General features: G+C 43.0%; 2 protein-coding genes across 3 annotated transcripts; both read left to right on the top strand.

Moving 5' to 3' along the window:
* Nucleotides 1-10: 10 nt before the first annotated feature.
* On the top strand, nt 11-8758 carry LOC129847035 (nucleolar protein dao-5-like). Of its 2 annotated transcripts, none has more exons than XM_055914811.1 (6): nt 11-757; nt 5228-5378; nt 5506-5562; nt 7084-8485; nt 8585-8656; nt 8742-8758. In XM_055914811.1, exons 2-5 carry the CDS (start codon nt 5241-5243, stop codon nt 8617-8619), a joined length of 1632 nt encoding a protein of 543 aa, XP_055770786.1. In that variant the 5' UTR covers nt 11-757; nt 5228-5240; the 3' UTR covers nt 8620-8656; nt 8742-8758. The 2 variants fall into 2 exon arrangements, with proteins under 2 accessions (XP_055770786.1, XP_055770785.1); XM_055914810.1 differs by lacking the exon at nt 11-757 and adding an exon at nt 1862-2045.
* LOC129847033 (uncharacterized) lies at nt 8746-11284 on the top strand. The gene is made up of 11 exons (XM_055914809.1): nt 8746-8825; nt 9025-9091; nt 9181-9261; nt 9383-9532; nt 9650-9699; nt 9821-9890; nt 9983-10069; nt 10163-10261; nt 10384-10464; nt 10570-10674; nt 11123-11284. The coding sequence occupies exons 1-11, from the start codon at nt 8746-8748 to the stop codon at nt 11282-11284; spliced, it is 1032 nt and encodes a 343-aa protein (XP_055770784.1).
* The last annotated feature ends 6514 nt before the right edge of the window (nt 11285-17798 follow it).

Genomic DNA, 17798 nt, shown 5'->3' with positions numbered 1-17798 from the left:
TAACAAGGATAATCTGAAAACAAAACTCCCTAAATTCTATCAGCATATCGATTGTGCTACCAGGGCTGGTAAAACCTTGGATCATTGTTTATACTAACTTCCGCGACGCATATAAGGCCCTCCCCCGCCCTCCTTTCGGAAAAGATGACCACGACTCCATTTTGTTGCTTCCAGCCTACAAACAGAAACTAAACAACAAGCTCCCTCGCTCAGGTCTGTTCAACGCTGGTCCGACCAATCTGATTCCACGCTTCAAGACTGCTTCGATCACGTGGATTGGAATATGATCCGCATTGCGTCCAACAACAATATTGACGAATACGCTGATTCGGTGAGCGAGTTCATTAGAAAGTGCATTGACTATGTCGTACCCACAGCAACGATTAAAACATTCCCAAACCAGAAACCGTGGATTGATGGTAGCATTCGCGTGAAACTTGCCCTTTTAACCAGGGCAAGGTGACTGGAAACATGACCGAATACAAACAGTGTAGCTATTCTCTCCGCAAGGCAATCAAACAAGCTAAGTCCCAGTATAGAGACAAAGTACTCGCAATTCAACAGCTCAGACACAAGCGGTATGTGGCAGGGTCTACAGTCAATCACGGATTACAAAAAGAAAACCAGCCCCGTCGCGGACCAGGATGTCTTGCTCCCAGACAGGCTAAATAACTTTTTTGCTCGCTTTGAGGACAATACAGTGCCACTGACACGGCCCGCTACCTTAACCTGCGGGCTCTCCTTCACTGCAGCCGAGGTGAGTAAAACATTTAAACGTGTTAACCCTCGCAAGGCTGCAGGCCCAGACGGCATTCCCAGCCGCGTCCTCAGAGCATGCGCAGACCAGCTGGCTGGTGTGTTTTAAGGGCATATTCAATCAATCCTTATCCCAGTCTGCTGTTCCCACATGCTTCAAGAGGGCCACCATTGTTCCTGTTCCCAAGAAAGCTAAGGTAACTGAGCTAAACGACTACCGCCACGTAGCACTCACTTCCGTCATCATGAAGTTCTTTGAGAGACTAGTCAAGAACCATATCACCTCCACCCTACCTGACACCCTAGACCCACTCCAATTTGCTTACCGACCCAATAGGTCCACAGACGACGCAATCGCAACCACACTGCACACTGCCCTAACCCATCTGGACAAGAGGAATACCTATGTGAGAATGCTGTTCATCGACTACAGCTCAGCATTTAACACCATAGTACCCTCCAAACTCGTCATCAAGCTAGAGACCCTGGGTTTCGACCCCGCCCTGTGCAACTGGGTCCTGGACTTCCTGACGGGCCGCCCCCAGGTGGTGAGGTTGGTAACAACATCTCCACCCCGCTGATCCTCAACACCGGGGCCCCACAAGGGTGCCTTCTGAGCCCTCTCCTGTACTCCCTGTTCACCCACGACTGCGTGGCCATGCACGCCTCCAACTCAATCATCAAGTTTGCGGACGACATTACAGTGGTAGGCTTGATTACCAACAACGACGAGACGGCCTACAGGGAGGAGGTGAGGGCCCTCGGAGTGTGGTGTCAGGAAAAAAATAACCTCACACTCAACGTCAACAAAACAAAGGAGATGATTGTGGACTTCAGGAAACAGCAGAGGGAGCACCCCCCTATCCACATCGACGGGACAGTAGTGGAGAAGGTGGAAAGTTTTAAGTTCCTCGGTGTACACATCACGGACAAACTGAATTGGTCCACCCACACAGACAGCGTTGTGAAGAAGGCGCAGCAGCGCCTCTTCAACCTCAGGAGGCTGAAGAAATCCGGCTTGTCACCAAAAGCACTCACAAACTTCTACAGATGCACAATCGAGTGCATCCTGTCGGGCTGTATCACCGCCTGGTACGGCAACTGCTCCGCCCACAACCGTAAGGCTCTCCAGAGGGTAGTGAGGTCTGCACAACGCATCACCGGGGGCAAACTACCTGCCCTCCAGGACACCTACACCACCCGATGTCACAGGAAGGCCATAAAGATCATCAAGGACAACAACCACCCAAGCCACTGCCTGTTCACCCCGCTATCATCCAGAAGGCGAGGTCAGTACAGGTGCATCAAAGCTGGGACCGAGAAACTGAAAAACAGATTTTATCTCTAGGCCAATAGCCCTCACAAGCACATTAGAGGCTGCTCCCCTATAGACAGACTTGAAATCACTGGCCACTTTAATAATGGAACACTAGTCACTTTAGTTTACACATTTTGCATTACTCATTCTCATTCTTTTCTACTGTATCTTTGTTTATGCCACTCTGTTCGCCCAAACATTTATACACTGCTCAAAAAAATAAAGGGAACACTTAAACAACACAATGTAACTCCAAGTCAATCACACTTCTGTGAAATCAAATTGTCCACTTAGGAAGCAACACTGATTGACAATAAATTTCACATGCTGTTGTGCAAATGGAATAGACAAAAGGTGGAAATTATAAGCAATTAGCAACACACCCCATATAAAGGAGTGGTTCTGCAGGTGGTGACCACAGACCACTTCTCAGTTCCTATGCTTCCTGGCTGATGTTTTGGTCACTTTTGAATGCTGGCGGTGCTTTCACTCTAGTGGTAGCATGAGACTGAGTCTACAACCCACACAAGTGGCTCAGGTAGTGCAGCTCATCCAGGATGGCACATCAATGCGAGCTGTGGCAAGAAGGTTTGCTGTGTCTGTCAGCGTAGTGTCCAGAGCATGGAGGCGCTACCAGGAGACAGGCTAGTACATCAGGAGACATGGAGGAGGCCGTAGGAGGGCAACAACCCAGCAGCAGGACCGCTACCTCCGCCTTTGTGCAAGGAGGAGCACTGCCAGAGCTGTGCAAAATGACCTCCAGCAGGCCTCAAATGTGCAACTGTTTAGCAAAACATGCAAAATATAACCCTAAAAAGTTGCAAGTCAACAGAGTTGCAGTTGATATGTTGTTGGCAGTTTGAGCATCTTTAGACCACGGAGGCATGTGGTGTGGCTGGCCTATCAGAGCTCAGACCTGAGATCCAACATATATTCTCTCACATGCTTGTGATCCAGGTCAAACATAAAGCTATTGAACGTGGCACAGGTACACTATAGCACCAAGAGTGTAATGTTACTAGACCATACACATAGAGAAGCCCCACATAACTAAAGGAGAGGAGAGCTGTCTGGAGCCCAATACAACGTACGCTGAGGAAATGCAAGGGGCTTCTTAAAACACAAATTATGTGTGTGATTTATGTGGTTCATTAGCAGTAATGGCCAGTTGGAATGGGCCCAAAGCCCTGGAGATAAAAACATGCCTCACATGGTTCAGACAGGGTTGGGGAGTAACTGATTACAATTTCTTTTTTTTTTACTGTGATCAGTTAGTCACAGCAAAAATATTGTAATCAGATTACAGACACGTTTGAAAACTAGATGCTTACTTCTAGGATTACTTTTAAATTCAGAAAGGATGTTTGGGGAAAATTACATTAAATTCAGCATTGAAAAAAGGCACAAGTTTAAGTTTGTTCCACCTGATTGAGTCTGACCACAAGTCAGATACCACTATGATGACAAACCAAATGTGTTTAATGAATCCGTTTTGTCTATGTCTAATGCCCCGTAAATGGAAATAAATCCTTAAGTAACTAAAAGTAATCAGATTACCATACTGAGTTTGGGTAATCCAAATGTTACATTACTGATTAGAATTGTGGACGGGTAACTAGTAACGGATTACATTTAGAAATTAACCTACCCAAAGCTGGTTTCAGATCAGTTAGCACCATAGGACAGGGTTAAAAGGGTGTTAGGCTAAGGACCACAGTATAGTAGATCATAGGCATAGAGGTACAGTAGTCTGGCACTGGACACCATTAGTAACATCCACTACGACTCATAGCACGTATAAGCAGTATTTCATATATATTGTCTATTAAAGACAAAGAAAGGGAGCTGTGACTGGCTATGTACTGTACATTGAAAACATTATATCAGAGAAATTAACAACTTTTACACATCATTGGTAAATCTTAATTTGTACTGTAATCGTGTTTGTGAACGGACATTTGTGAATGAATGCTTTTATTTTGCTATCTACCAGGTCAATATGCTTTTCACAACATATTATCCAGTCCAGCATGGTCACCATGGTACCAAAGAACCACTTGACAAAAACTATTTGTTTCCTTTTATTCCCCTGGACCATTGATAAGAGCTGTTACTGGAGGCATGGCCAGCCCTGTAGCCAATGGGAGCGGAGAACAGAGCTGTAATGGCTAAAGCAGGTGGCCTGTAATAGAATCATGATGATGATGCATTAAAAGATGATTAAGAAGGGGCGGGAAATGTACTATTTGTAGAACTGTCTGTCTCTCTCTCTTTCCTGACTTCTTATGGTTATTTTTTTGTCTTTAACTCTAAAAACCCATTTGAGATAACAGTAGAGGTCAGTTAGAAGGGTTCTATCCCATTCCGTCACACCACGGTGGAGTTAAAGTCAAATACAATATGTGATGAGAGAAGGGTTGAGAGTAGAACATGGAATCACCACAGTACATGGCTTTTCACCACACTTTTTGACTGGGCCTTTTTTGGCCTAAGTGCACATAGGGGAATGACTTTAATTGTTGCCTATTTAGCCTCTCTTGGAATACTTTGGGGTGTATTTGAGAATACTCTCAGGAATTCATAAAAAATATACAAAAAATTGGTTTGATATGTTTTCTTTGAGCAGGTCGAGTGGAGAGGAAAAGTAAAGAGTAATGTAATATAGTATGTGTGGAGACTCCAGGGAGAGGCTACTGTATACAGGGCCCCTACAGTCAGCTCTATAACAGCCTTACTGTCACGGAGACCGGATGCTCACACCAGCTCAGTGGCAGATTAAAGAATGGACTAATGGAGTACCCAAACTGACTGGTGATTTGGGTCTGTTAGTGAAAGGGTTCAGCAGCACTATCACATGTCAGCTATATGAATAATAAAGAGGTCTTACTAACAAGAATGTGGGGAAATAACAGAAGAACATATTGAGTGCCTTCCAAGTGGGCAAAACTGGTTGATATGACAACCAGTTTTGTTGCTGAGATGTCTCTTTTTGAATGAGCCTACGTCATATACACTGTGGTGTGGCTATCATGCATATCTAGTGTGGGTGTTTCAATGGGGAACTATGTATTTAGTAAGAAATAGATATGGTGGACAGTTTGAGTTGTAGAAAAATGAAGGTAAATCATGTTTGATGTTCCCTTGTATGTGAAGGTTTCAGAGTGAAATGGAAGAGGGGAAGAACCTTCACTTGGCCGAACTGGCTTGGGATGTGAAACGACGCCCCAGGCTTGAGGAGCTGGAAAGAGAAGTGTGCAGGGAGCTGCGCCTGGAGCGCCGAATCCGCTGGTCGGTGATTGGACAGGTAAGGATGGAACAGCGGCACTCCTAGGGCTGATATCAACTCATAGTTGCTTAAGCAGCAATAGGACCTCAGTGTTTCTGTTGGTATCTTCATCCATTTGCCTCTCTCTCTCACCCGTCTCTCTTAGCCTGGTAGCCAGATGGGAGATTGGAGACCCCTGGGAATGGAGACACACACACCTCTGGTAATGGACTAATGTTCCCAGCTTTCACTCTTTGGGGGCTGTAGACATATTACTGCTTCCCTGTCTCACATCTCCTGGGAAATCCATATCCAAGTACAGTGGCAAGAAAAAGTATGTGAACCCTTTGGAATTACCTGGACTTCTGTGTAAATTGGTCATAAAATGTTATCTGATCTTCATCTAAGTCACAACAATAGACAAACACAGTCTGCTTAAACTAATAACACACAAACAATCATACTTTTTCATGTCTTTATTGAACACACTGTGTAAACATTCACAGTGCAGGGTGGAAAAAGTACAAAAAAAGAAATTTCCCTTTTTCAAGACCCTGTCTTACAGTTGGGATGAGGTTTTGATGTTGATATTGGTGTGCTGTGCTTTTTTTTCTCCACACAGTGTTGTGTGTTCCTTTCAAAAAACTCAATTTTAGTTTCATCTCTCCACAGAATATTTTGCCAGTAGCGCTGTGGAACATCCAGATGCTCTTTTGCGAACTTCAAACGTGCAGCAATGTTTTTATTTGGACAGTCGGTGGCTTCTTCCATGGTGTCCTCCCATGAACACCATTCTTGTTTTTGTGTTTTACGTATCGTAGACTCGTCAACAGAGATGTTAGGATGTTCCAGAGATTTCTTTAAGTCTTCAGCTAACACTCTAAGATTCTTCTTAACCTCATTGAGCATTCTGCGCTGTGCTCTTGCAGTCATCTTTGCAGGACGGCCACTCCTAGGGAGAGTAGCAACAGTGCTGAACTTTCTCCATTTATATACAATTTGTCTAACCGTGGAGTGATGAACATCAAGCTTTTTAGAGATACTTTTGTAACCCTTTCCAGCTTTATGCAAGTCAACAATTCTTAATCTTGGGTCTTCTGAGATCTCTTTTGTTTGAGACATGGTTCACATCAGGCAATGCTTCTTGTGAATAGCAAACTGAGTGTTTTTTTTAGGGCAGCTCTAACCAACATCTCCAATCTCCAACATCTCTAATCTGGTCTCAATGATTGTACTCCAGGTTAGCTGACTCCAATTAGCTTTTGGAGAAGTCATTAGCCTAGCGGTTCACATACTTTTTCAACTTACACTGTGAATGTTTAAATGATGTATTCAGTAGAGACAAGAGAAATACAATAATTTGTGTGTTATTAGTTTAAGCAGAATGTGTTAATCTGTTGTTGTGACTGAGATGAAGATTAAATAGACTGTTATGACCAATTCATGCAGAAAATCAGATAATTCCAATAGGGTTCATATACTTTGTCTTGCCACTGTATTTGGATGATGTGATATGCGTTTGCCAGTTTGGTAAATGTAAAACGTTTAGATGAGGAGGATGATTAAGTTGCAACAATGGAGACCACACATTTGATATAGAATAATTGCTAAAAAATATGAAAGGTATACTTGTTATATTTACGTTTTTTAAAATTTGATATGGATTAACATGTGTTTTGATTTCCAACATACTGTAAATCTATATCAATTCCGTTGATGTACCTTTCTGTGTTCATATATACAGATTACTGTTAGGGACTTGCTGCTCATGATTGGGCACATAACTAGCTCAGTATTGGAGGAGGTAAATAGCATCCTGATCCCTGCCTTGGTTGACCTTATAAGGCTGAGAGCTTCAGAAAGTGATGCAGAGAGTATGCTCTTCATCAGCAAAGACACCAACGAAGATTCAACCCAGGGCTCTGTCAGCTGTACCTCCCTACTCTCCAAAGTCAATGTGATCTGTCTCACTCAGAGTCTTGACAGTAGGTCCTCCCCAATCTCTATTGAAGAACCAGTCAAAACTTGTTGTAGCAGCAGTTCTCTGTCCAGTGAGGAACGAGCACACTCTTCCTCCAGTCAGATCTCTACTAAGAACCTCCTGGCTACATGGCCACGTTATACCAGGCCCCAATCTGCCAAACCGCCACCTGCTAAACCACCATCTACTAAACCACCATCTGCTAAACCACCATCTGATAAACCGTCACCTGCTAAACCGTCACCTGCAAAACCACCATCTGATAAACCGTCACCTGCTAAACCGTCACCTGCTAAACCACCATCTGATAAACCGTCACCTGCTAAACCACCATCTGATAAACCGTCACCTGCTAAACCGTCACCTGCTAAACCACCATCTGATAAACCGTCACCTGCTAAACCGTCACCTGCTAAACCACCATCTGATAAACCACCATCTGATAAACCGCCACCTGCTAAACCGTCACCTGCTAAACCGTCACCTGCTAAACCGTCACCTGCTAAACCACCATCTGCTAAACCACCATCTGCTAAACCACCACCTGCTAAACCACCACCTGCTAAACTACGATCTGCTAAACCACAATCTGGCAAACCACCACCTGCTAAACTACGATCTGCTAAACCACAATCTGCTAAACCACCACCTGCTAAACTACGATCTGCTAAACCACAAGCTGCTAAACCACTACTTGCTAAATTACAATCTGCTAAACCACCTACTGCCACTGACTACTCTGGAACCTTATCTGCTGTGGTAGGTCGTGGGCATGTCATCCCTGTCAAACTGACCTTGGCCCCTTTCTCCTCCTTACTCTCCAGCGAAGAGACCAACACCAACCTCCCCTCCAGCAGCCGCCCCTCCTCATGCTCTATCAAGCTTTTAGACAGAAGGAGTGACATTCCTTGCTCCCTGGCTGTGAGCTCTATTTCAACTGTTCCTGGACCTGACTCTAGCAGGAGCCCTAAGCGGGAGAATCAATATGCTACTGAGGTCTCGTCGATCTGCCTCAGCCAAGATAGAAATGGCCAAGGAGGGAGTGTGACACCTCCAGCCCCTTTGGATGTTTCCCTCCCCTCCGTTATTGAGCGGGCTGGCGGACTTGTATGTTCCGTCATCTCCCAGTCTTTAGCAATTGTGGAGGCGCGGTCAAGTGTGAATGGTGAGGAGGGCTCTCCATTTTATGTTTGAAAAATATCCCAGATATTCAAGTTGTGTCTCTTTGATATTAAACAAATCTCTTGTCTGCTTTCTGCTTTAGGAGGCCACTGGCAAATGGCAGTTGATTCCGATTAGGTTCAGCCCCCTGTACTGTGGGCCTGTTGTGATCAGGGTAAGAGACCCCCCCCCCCCCACACACAGTCACATCACGGTTACAATGTTTACGGTTTCCAACATGAATGTATTGTAATGTGCAGAACAATGCCGGTCCGGTGGTTAAAGCTTGGAGAACTTTCCAGTTCATCAGCCCCATCATCACCTACATGCGTGGGGGATCCCAGGTATGTGTCTTTGTAACTACTTTAATCCTAATCTACATTGTCAGTCATTTGATCTTGATGGAAATGTGTCACAGCAATTGCTGAAGTCATTTTGTTGATGTTGTCTTGTTGTTTATCTCAACAGCAGGTGGTGGTGAGGATGCACCACGTGAGTAGGGTGAGAGGCCTGGAGACTCAACTGGTGTGGGCCATCTCCAAGGAGACAGCTTAGTCCAGAGGGCATCCCCTACTGTGCCACCAAAGTGCAGTCCATCACTTGGATCCAGGTAAGCCGTAAATACTACTGAAATAGTATTAAATTAGGCTTTTCTTCACTTATTCCATTTGGCCTTAACATGTATTCTCTCTCTGTCAGCGTGTGGCTGGCAGGGTGACCCACTATGCGTCTCACCTCCGCCACGAGACGTCTGTGGACGTGACGCTTGGCTGCTACCAGGTAAATAAATGATTTCCTATGTATATAGACTAGACATTACTGGGCATTTTTGCATTAGATTTGGTGTGTTTTCTAATAACGTGTGTGTGGTAAACAGGTGTGTTGTGTGTGTTTTGAGCAGCAGACTGATGTCTCAGTGGTGTACGCCACTCTCCACATGGGGCTGGACGGGCTTCTCTCCTCTTCAGCGTGGTCGGAGGCTGCCTCCTTCTCTACGCCCACCACTCAGCAGTTCACTGACCCAGAGCCTGAGGGCCACAACTGCTATGAGGTCAGACGTTACACACACATACTATTGACTAGGAGCATTAAGATCCTTCCATTGACCGGTTGTTTGTTATGTCATTGCATTGGTCACTGATTTTGAATGCTTGTTTTGTTGTCGTAGGGCTGGGAGGAGGACCTGCTGCCTGAGGAGAGGGAGGTTCCTCTGCTAAAGTGAGTTCCTCTAAATGTCTGTGTAGTCTGGGCTTGTCAGATGCTGAAGGATAGTGGTCATAATGCTGTTATCCCCCATTGACTCTAATGGTTGACATGCTCCATTCCCTCCCTTTCACAGCCTCTACCTTATCACCAAGAGAGTGGAGGACATCGCCCTGAGGCTCGTCTCCCTGCGCCAGGCCTTCACTGTGAGTGGACCCACTTTTCTTTTTCTCTCTGAGACTTCTTGTTCTGTCTCCTAGAGGAAGATGTCTCACCCTAACTCTTCCCTCTTCCCTAGACCCTGCTTGGTTCCACCCTGAGCAGGAACCGTCTGTTTGTGGCGGGAAAGGTCCTCCTAGGCGCACTGGTTCAGGCCAACCACATGGTAACTCACTTACTCATTCTCTTTCAAGGGAAAGAGAGCGTCCCTGAGGGGATAAATGTTCTGTTCACTAAGATGCTCTTTTCTTTGTCATAGGACGAGGCCAAGTTCATCCGTACCTATAAGGACTTTGTGGACTACCTGAGTGACCCCTCCAAGCGGAATGACATTGAGAGGGAGCTGGCTGAGGCAAAGGTGAGTTCATTAACTCTTTCAAGTCTCACTGAGTTCTTCCACATGCATGTCTTTTATACATCACAGTAGCTGATCTATATGAAATCATTCCTATTTTCTCCAAACGTGTTTTCTTGTCCTAGATCCATCATGTGAACATGATAGATGTCCTCTTTGAGCTGGTGCTGTTTGGGTTAATGACAGCTCAGAAGTCCCTGATGGTGGTAAGTAGCATCTCACTGGTACATGTTTTGATATCTCTATTAGCAGTTTCACTTAAATTCCTCTTCTCTTCTATTCTCTCTTTTCTCCTCCTTTGTTTCTTTTAGCACCCTGGTGGGTTCGTGGAGCGTCTGTACGCTCTCCTGTACTCCTTCCTGCCCACTGCTGCCAACATGGAGCCAGAGGCTGACAGATACCTGCTGCTGCTCAATGTAAGAGTAAAGAGATTACTTCTTTTTACTTCCATGTTCTTAAGTGTACTTCCTTTTTACTTCCTTATTCATGGTTAACCAGGTTCCAATGCCATTTTAGGGGGAGTATTTCTAATTTTCTCTCTCCTCTTGATTAGCTAGTAACTCAGAGCCATTTTCTATGTGTTGTGTGGTGTTCTCTTCAGGGCGGGCTGATGGCTCTGCTAGATGACATGTTTGGCCAGCAGCTGGCCTGGTACTTTAACCCAGAGTCTCTGGTCACTGAGCTCTCCAGCCTCCTGGAGTACCACTTGGAGAACCTCATGGCCAGCATGTAGTCCTACTGCAGGGACCATACTCCTTTCTCCTTCTCTCTTTTGAAGGAATTGAGGACTTGAAGTGCTTTGTTGTACCCTGATTAGCTAACACCCATTAATTTAATGTATTCTCTTGTTTTCTCTCCCCACAGGATTCTTGTGACACTTTGCCACCCAACAGGGATCTAGACACCAATGCACTACATTACTTTGCACTGAATTTGACATTTTTAAATAAAACAAGTTGTAGTTCAAAAACATTTTGGTTTCCGTCTTTTCATTTATTTGATTTTATGACCATTTCCTCTTCCTAGAGTTATAATGCTAATATTAGATTATTACATGAACAATGATGCTTTACTTTCTGCATATGGAAATTTAAAAAAACGTTTAGTTGATTTACAGATACTACAGGCCCACACTTTATATGGTTTTGTACTGTGGGTTGTGATAGTGTACTATTTAAAAACATGTACGACTACACACACTGAGTGCACAAAACATTAGGAACATCTTCCTAATATTGAGTTGCACACCCTTTTCCCTCAGAACAGCCTCAATTTGTCGGGGCATGGACTCTACAAGCTGCCCTAAGCGTTTCACACGGATGCTGGCCCATGTGTCAAGTTGGCTGGACGTCCTTTGGGTGGTGGACCATTCTTGATACACATGGGAAACTGTTGAGCATGAAAAAACCAGCAGTGTTGCAGTTCTTGACACTTATTTTATTTATTTCACCTTTATTTAACCAGGTAGGCAAATTGAGAACACGTTCTCATTTACAATTGCGACCTGGCCAAGATAAAGCAAAGCAGTTCGATACATACAACAACACATAGTTACACATGGAGTAGAACAAACATACAGTCAATAATACAGTGAAAAATAAGTCTATATACAATGTGAGCAAGTGAGGTGAGATAAGGGAGGTGAAGGCAAACAAAATAAAAATAAAAATATAAAAAGGCCATGGTGGCGAAGTAAATACAATATAGCAAGTAACAAAAAAACACTGGAATGGTTGGTTTGCAGTGGAAGAAAGTGCAAAGTAGAGATAGAAATAATGGGGTGCAAAGGAGCAAAAATAAATAAATGAATACATTAGGTAAAGAGGTAGTCGTTTGGGCTAAATTATAGATGGGCTATGTACAGGTGCAGTAATCTATGAGCTGCTCTGACAGCTGGTGCTTAAAGCTAGTGAGGGTGATAAGTGTTTCCAGTTTCAGAGATTTTTGTAGTTCGTTCCAGTCATTGGCAGCAGAGAACTGGAAGGAGAGGCGGCCAAAGGAAGAATTGGTTTTGGGGGTGACCAGAGAGATATACCTGCTGGAGCGCGTGCTACAGGTAGGTGCTGCTATGGTGACCAGCGAGCTGAGATAAGGGGGGACTTTACCTAGCAGGGTCTTGTACATGACCTGGAGCCAGTGGGTTTGGCGACGAGTATGAAGCGAGGGCCAGCCAACGAGAGTGTACAGGTCGCAGTGGTGGGTAGTGTAAGGGGCTTTGGTGACAAAACGGATGGCACTATGATAGACTGCATCCAATTTATTGAGTAGGGTATTGGAGGCTATTTTGTAAATGACATCACCGAAGTCGAGAATTGGTAGGATGGTCAGTTTTACAAGGGTATGTTTGGCAGCATGAGTGAAGGATGCTTTGTTGCGGAATAGGAAGCCAATTCTAGATTTAACTTTGGATTGGAGATGTTTGATGTGAGTCTGGAAGGAGAGTTTACAGTCTAACCAGACACCTAGGTATTTGTAGTTGTCCACATATTCTAAGTCAAAGCCGTCTAGAGTAGTGATGTTGGACAGGCGGGCAGGTGCAGGCAGCGATCGGTTGAAGAGCATGCATTTAGTTTTACTTGTATTTAAGAGCAATTGGAGGCCACGGAAGGAGAGTTGTATGGCATTGAAGCTCGCCTGGAGGGTTGTTAACACAGTGTCAAAAGAAGGGCCAGAAATATACAGAATAGTGTCGTCTGCGTAGAGGTGGATCAGAGACTCACCAGCAGCAAGAGCGACATCATTGATGTATACAGAGAAGAGAGTCGGTCCAAGAATTGAACCCTGTGGCCCCCCCATAGAGACTGCCAGAGGCCCGGACAACAGACCCTCCGATTTGACACACTGAACTCGATCAGAGAAGTAGTTGGTGAACCAGGCGAGGCAATCATTAGAGAAACCAAGGCTGTCTAGTCTGCCGATGAGGATGTGGTGATTGACAGAGTCAAAAGCCTTGGCCACACTTAACCCAGTGCGCCTGGCACCTACTACCATACCCTGTTCAAAGGCAGTTAAATCTTTTTTCTTGCCCATTCACCCTCTGAATGACACACACAATCCATGTCTCAATTCTCTCAAGGTTTTAAAATTGTTCTTTAACTCCCCTTCATCTACACTGATTGAAGTGGATTCAACAAGTGACATCAATAAGGGATCATAGCTTTCACTTGGTCAGTCTATGTCATGGAAAGAGCAGGTGTCCTCAATGTTTTGTATTATCAGTGTGTAGTAACCTGGTACAGTATAAAGTATACCACTAGAGGGGATAATTGCTTCAGCCTTGAATGTTACTTCTCACTATTCCTACTCTACATTAACAGTCTGCCATTGTAGACTCCAGTAACTTGGGTATCTTAGTTTTTTATATTTGCCATTAATGTCTGAACCATCTACCATCTTTCCCATTGAAACCAGTAATGTTAGCGTTCATGTGAGAGAGGGTGTAGTAGTGCATACTGACCACTAGTTGGATCATAGTGTGGGTGGTGGAGTTCATGCAGGAACACAGAGGGTAGAGGCATTCTCCATCACAGTAGAAGGCAGAGTAACCCGTAGGAGCCAATACCCAGTCCTAATGGAGAGAAACACCATAGAAATCGAATGACAAGATTAGATGAATAGACTCTTTCTATGAGAAATACATGATAAAGAATGCAAAGAACATACTCTACAATGCACATCCTACACAAATGCCTTGCTTCCCTAAAAAATACTAACTGTGTGTTACAGCAAATAAGGTGGTACAATGTTAGCTCATGATTATCTATTCAGTACAATGAGTAGTTAAGAGAGATAGAATCTCACCTTCCAGCCTTGTTCACTGAATCTCACATATAATTCATGTCTCTTACAAGCCTGACGCCCACTGTTGACATGGCTGTGATCCGAAAGGGACCAAAAAATATGTCATGAACCAGGAAAGACTAATGTACACTTTGGATGCATTGGATTTCAAATGAAATGTAAACGCGACTTAAGTAATTTTGTAATTGGGATGAACTATCCCTTTAAACTGTGCATAGAACAAGTTTAACTACAAGACAAAAAAACAGTGTTGTCCCCTGACCTTGTATGTATACTGGGCAATGGCAGGTCGTATTTGGGCTTCTTCTTATGGGGGTTGGGATTCAGGGCGCTTGGGGGGCGACAGGGGGCCTAGCTGGCCCTGAAGAAATTGGTTAGATGAGTACTTGAAGGCTTATATCTATATTTTGGAATAGTGGATGTTGATTTCGGGAGGCTTCCATCATGGAAAAGGGACCAGACCACTTTTTTTGTTAGTTAACCTAAACGAATCACGACCCTCTATAGAATAACAACGGTGACAACAGTTGACTGCTATTTAAGTAATAGTTTGACTGTCAAATCCATGTATTGGTGTGTGGCCATTGACTTTTATGGAAAGACCACCCCCAAATTTTCTGTGCCATTTCCTGGGCATTTCATTAACTCTGCGTTCTAAGTTCTGCGCATCCCAGCGCTTAGAAAAATCAATGGTACAAAACCTAAGATATTGATCTGATTAAAACAATCAATCTTATGTCATCGTGATGTCCATACACTTTTAGACTAACATCACCAATCTGAGGTAAAAATTTTGTCTTATAGGGTGAAAATGCAAGCTTGTGTAAGGTAGTAACACAAACTGTCCGCATTAGGGAAATTTGCGCAATACACCATTTACTATGGCAAAAAAATTCAACATGTCAATTTAAGATGATTGTATTTGTTGCCTACTCACAAGTATTACCAAAAGTACATATATTTCAAGGGACATAACACTGAGACCCCTGGACATGGGTGGGGGAATATTTGTGTGACGACCTAAAATGGGGGCTCACCAGCACCCCATCTTATATGTCCAACCACCCCTGAACGTCAGACTCTATTGAAGCACCTACAGTGGTGTAAAGTACTTAAGTAAAAATACTTTCAGTACTACTTAAGTAGTTTTGGGGGGTATCTGTACTTTACTATTTATAGTTTTGACAACTTTTACTTTACTACATTTCTAAGGAAAATAATGTACTTTATACTCCATACATTTTCCCTGACACCCAAAAGTAATCGTTACATTTTGAATGGCTAGCAGGACAGGAAAATTGTCGGTTGGATGTACTGCCAAATTCTCTAAAATTACGTTGGAGGCAACTTATGGTAGAGAAATGAACATTCAATTCTCTGGCAGCAGCTCTGGTGGACATTCCTGCAGTCCGCATACCAATTGCACATTCCCTCAGAACTTCAGACATCTGTGGCATTGTGTTGTGACAAAACTGCACATTTTAGTGGCCTTTTGTCCCCAGCAAAAGGTGCACCTGTGTAATGATCATGCTGTTTAATTAGCTTCTTGATATGGTGCACCTTTCAATGTGGATGGATTATCTTGGCAATGGAGAAATGCTCACAATTAGTTTTTTTAGGCTTATAGAACATTTTCGGGATCTTTCATTTCAGCTCATGAAACATGGGACCAACCTTTTACATGTTTCGTTTTTTTGTTCAGTGTAGTTTATTTTATTACAAATATAGCAGTATACAGTCCTCCAGATATCTGTTGACAAGGACATACATCACTTTGTATTTGTTCCTCTGTACATACAAAAATGGCCAAACATTTTTTCTTGTTGCCATTTTCCATTGTTACTAACTTGTACTGGTTAAAAGTATGAGTAAAGAAGAAGAAAAAAACGTGTACGTTTTGCAAACCATGTTTAGTACATCTAAAAGAGACATGGAGAAATTCCTGGTTCAACAAGATATTATAGCCATCAAAAGGGTCGAATTTTAGCATTGATTGCATTTATGATACAGTACTTTACAGCTTTGATTGGTCACAGAATATATGACATGAAGGGGGGATGTAATTATCTTAATTACTGTAGATTTGAATAGTTTAGTTAATCAAAGTGAAGTATGGTATAAGTCCAATGGGTGTTGTTCATATACCACTCTGACTCAAAATCAATATATTAGATACATACTATTTATCAGCATATTGACAGATTATTGCTATCAACTGCTGGTTGCAAGTTATATTACCCTGTTTGTATCTTTTGGAACAATAGCAATCAAGTTGATTAAAATGTTGTAGAATAGATAGATGGGCTACCACTGGTGTCACAGGCATCCATAGGTCTTGACCACCATGTTGTGATGCTTCTTTAGGATCACGTTGTTGTTGTCATCGTGGAAGAGTACAGAGATGGGACTGAGCTTGGTGGGTGCGCAGCATGCTTTGGGAACCTCATCTGGCTTCAGAAGGTGAACCTGCCATTGAAAACGGTAAATCAGACTCATTCATACATGCATTTTCATTATAGTCAATGATAATATCCTGTTATAAAAGATATATGGGTTATTTAAGCAATAAGGCCCAAGGAGGGGTGGTATATTGAACATATAACACAAACCTCAGAGGTGCCTTATTGCTATTAGAACACCTACTCATTCAATGGTTTTTCTTTATTTTTACTATTTTCTACATTGTTGAATAATAGCGAAGACATCAAAACTATGAAATAACACAAATGGAATCATGTAGTAACCAAAAAAGTGTAAAACATATCAAAACCTGTACGTCAAGGCTGAGAAATGTCTGTTCTTCCAACAGTCCGTCTCCTTCCTAGGGTACCGCATTTCCACTTCAGGGATAAAGATGGAGAGTGACCGCATTTCAGCCGTGCGTAATTTTTCCTGTAGTCCACAATCATCTCCTTTGTCTTGATCACATAAATATATTTTTAATTTGAGGTCTTTCCCTGTGCTGAAAATCAAGTATAGTTTGGTGGCAAGGGCAGTGTCCTGACTTTTTGGGAGCAGTTATCAGTTGTGTACATTGCATATGTCTTAGTAAAACACCCTTGATGTTTATTATGATGTTATGGGGGTGGGGAGGGAATGCAACAATATTGTATATTGTTTGGGGGAAAAATATGGGGTCAATTTCACGCATTAAGTGTTGAATTCAAAATGAAATAAATCGTAAATATCAGAAATAAAGTTGAAAATGTGAAGAATGAGAGAAGTGATGGATGTTGAGAGAATCGTTTGTAGATTTGTAAACAAAAGGAGCAGAACTAATTTAAAAGCAGAACAAATTATTTGAAAACTAATTTAAAAATAGTCTTTCGTTTTAACTCTTCAAACAACCAACCCTATTGAATCCATTTCGCTCTTGCCTGCAGTTACTACCTTTGGGTAGATGACTTGGATCTTTGCTTTCCCTGCCAGTTTTTTTTCCGATTGCGAGTTTTGGTGGTTTTATTTTGTCCTACTCAGTTGTTTTAATTTTCTGATTTCATGTCTATAGACTGTTTAGTGAGGAGCTAAACCGGAAATTGCTTCTGCTACATTTATGTACATTTATGCTATGTGTTCCTCTGGATGTCTTAGTCTAACGTCTGTAACTAGATGCTTAAAAACCTGTAGAATGAGAGTAGTTACTCAATATTTTTCTGTTTTTCAAGGATCAAACTCCTATGGGTCCATTCGGCAAAACAACTCCCACCATCACCGACCGAAGTTGCAGCCATTGTGTCCT

The sequence above is a fragment of the Salvelinus fontinalis genome, unplaced genomic scaffold, assembly GCF_029448725.1.
Source record: "Salvelinus fontinalis isolate EN_2023a unplaced genomic scaffold, ASM2944872v1 scaffold_0679, whole genome shotgun sequence".
NCBI classification, from domain to species: Eukaryota; Metazoa; Chordata; class Actinopteri; order Salmoniformes; family Salmonidae; genus Salvelinus; species Salvelinus fontinalis.
The sequence above is the reverse complement of the archived record's forward strand: the minus strand, read 5'-3'. Positions and strand labels throughout refer to the sequence as shown.

Coding starts and splice junctions, on each gene's coding strand:
- LOC129847035 (XM_055914810.1), top strand. CDS start 1,960: ATGTCACAGGAAGGCCATAAAGATCATCAAGGACAACAACCACCCAAG. Junction 2,046..5,227: donor GCTATCATCCAGAAGGCGAG/GTCAGTACAGGT, acceptor TTGTATGTGAAG/GTTTCAGAGTGAAATGGAAG. Junction 5,563..7,083: donor TGGAGACACACACACCTCTG/GTAATGGACTAA, acceptor TCATATATACAG/ATTACTGTTAGGGACTTGCT.
- LOC129847033 (XM_055914809.1), top strand. CDS start 8,746: ATGCCGGTCCGGTGGTTAAAGCTTGGAGAACTTTCCAGTTCATCAGCC. Junction 9,533..9,649: donor AGGGCCACAACTGCTATGAG/GTCAGACGTTAC, acceptor TTGTTGTCGTAG/GGCTGGGAGGAGGACCTGCT. Junction 10,262..10,383: donor GGGAGCTGGCTGAGGCAAAG/GTGAGTTCATTA, acceptor TTCTTGTCCTAG/ATCCATCATGTGAACATGAT.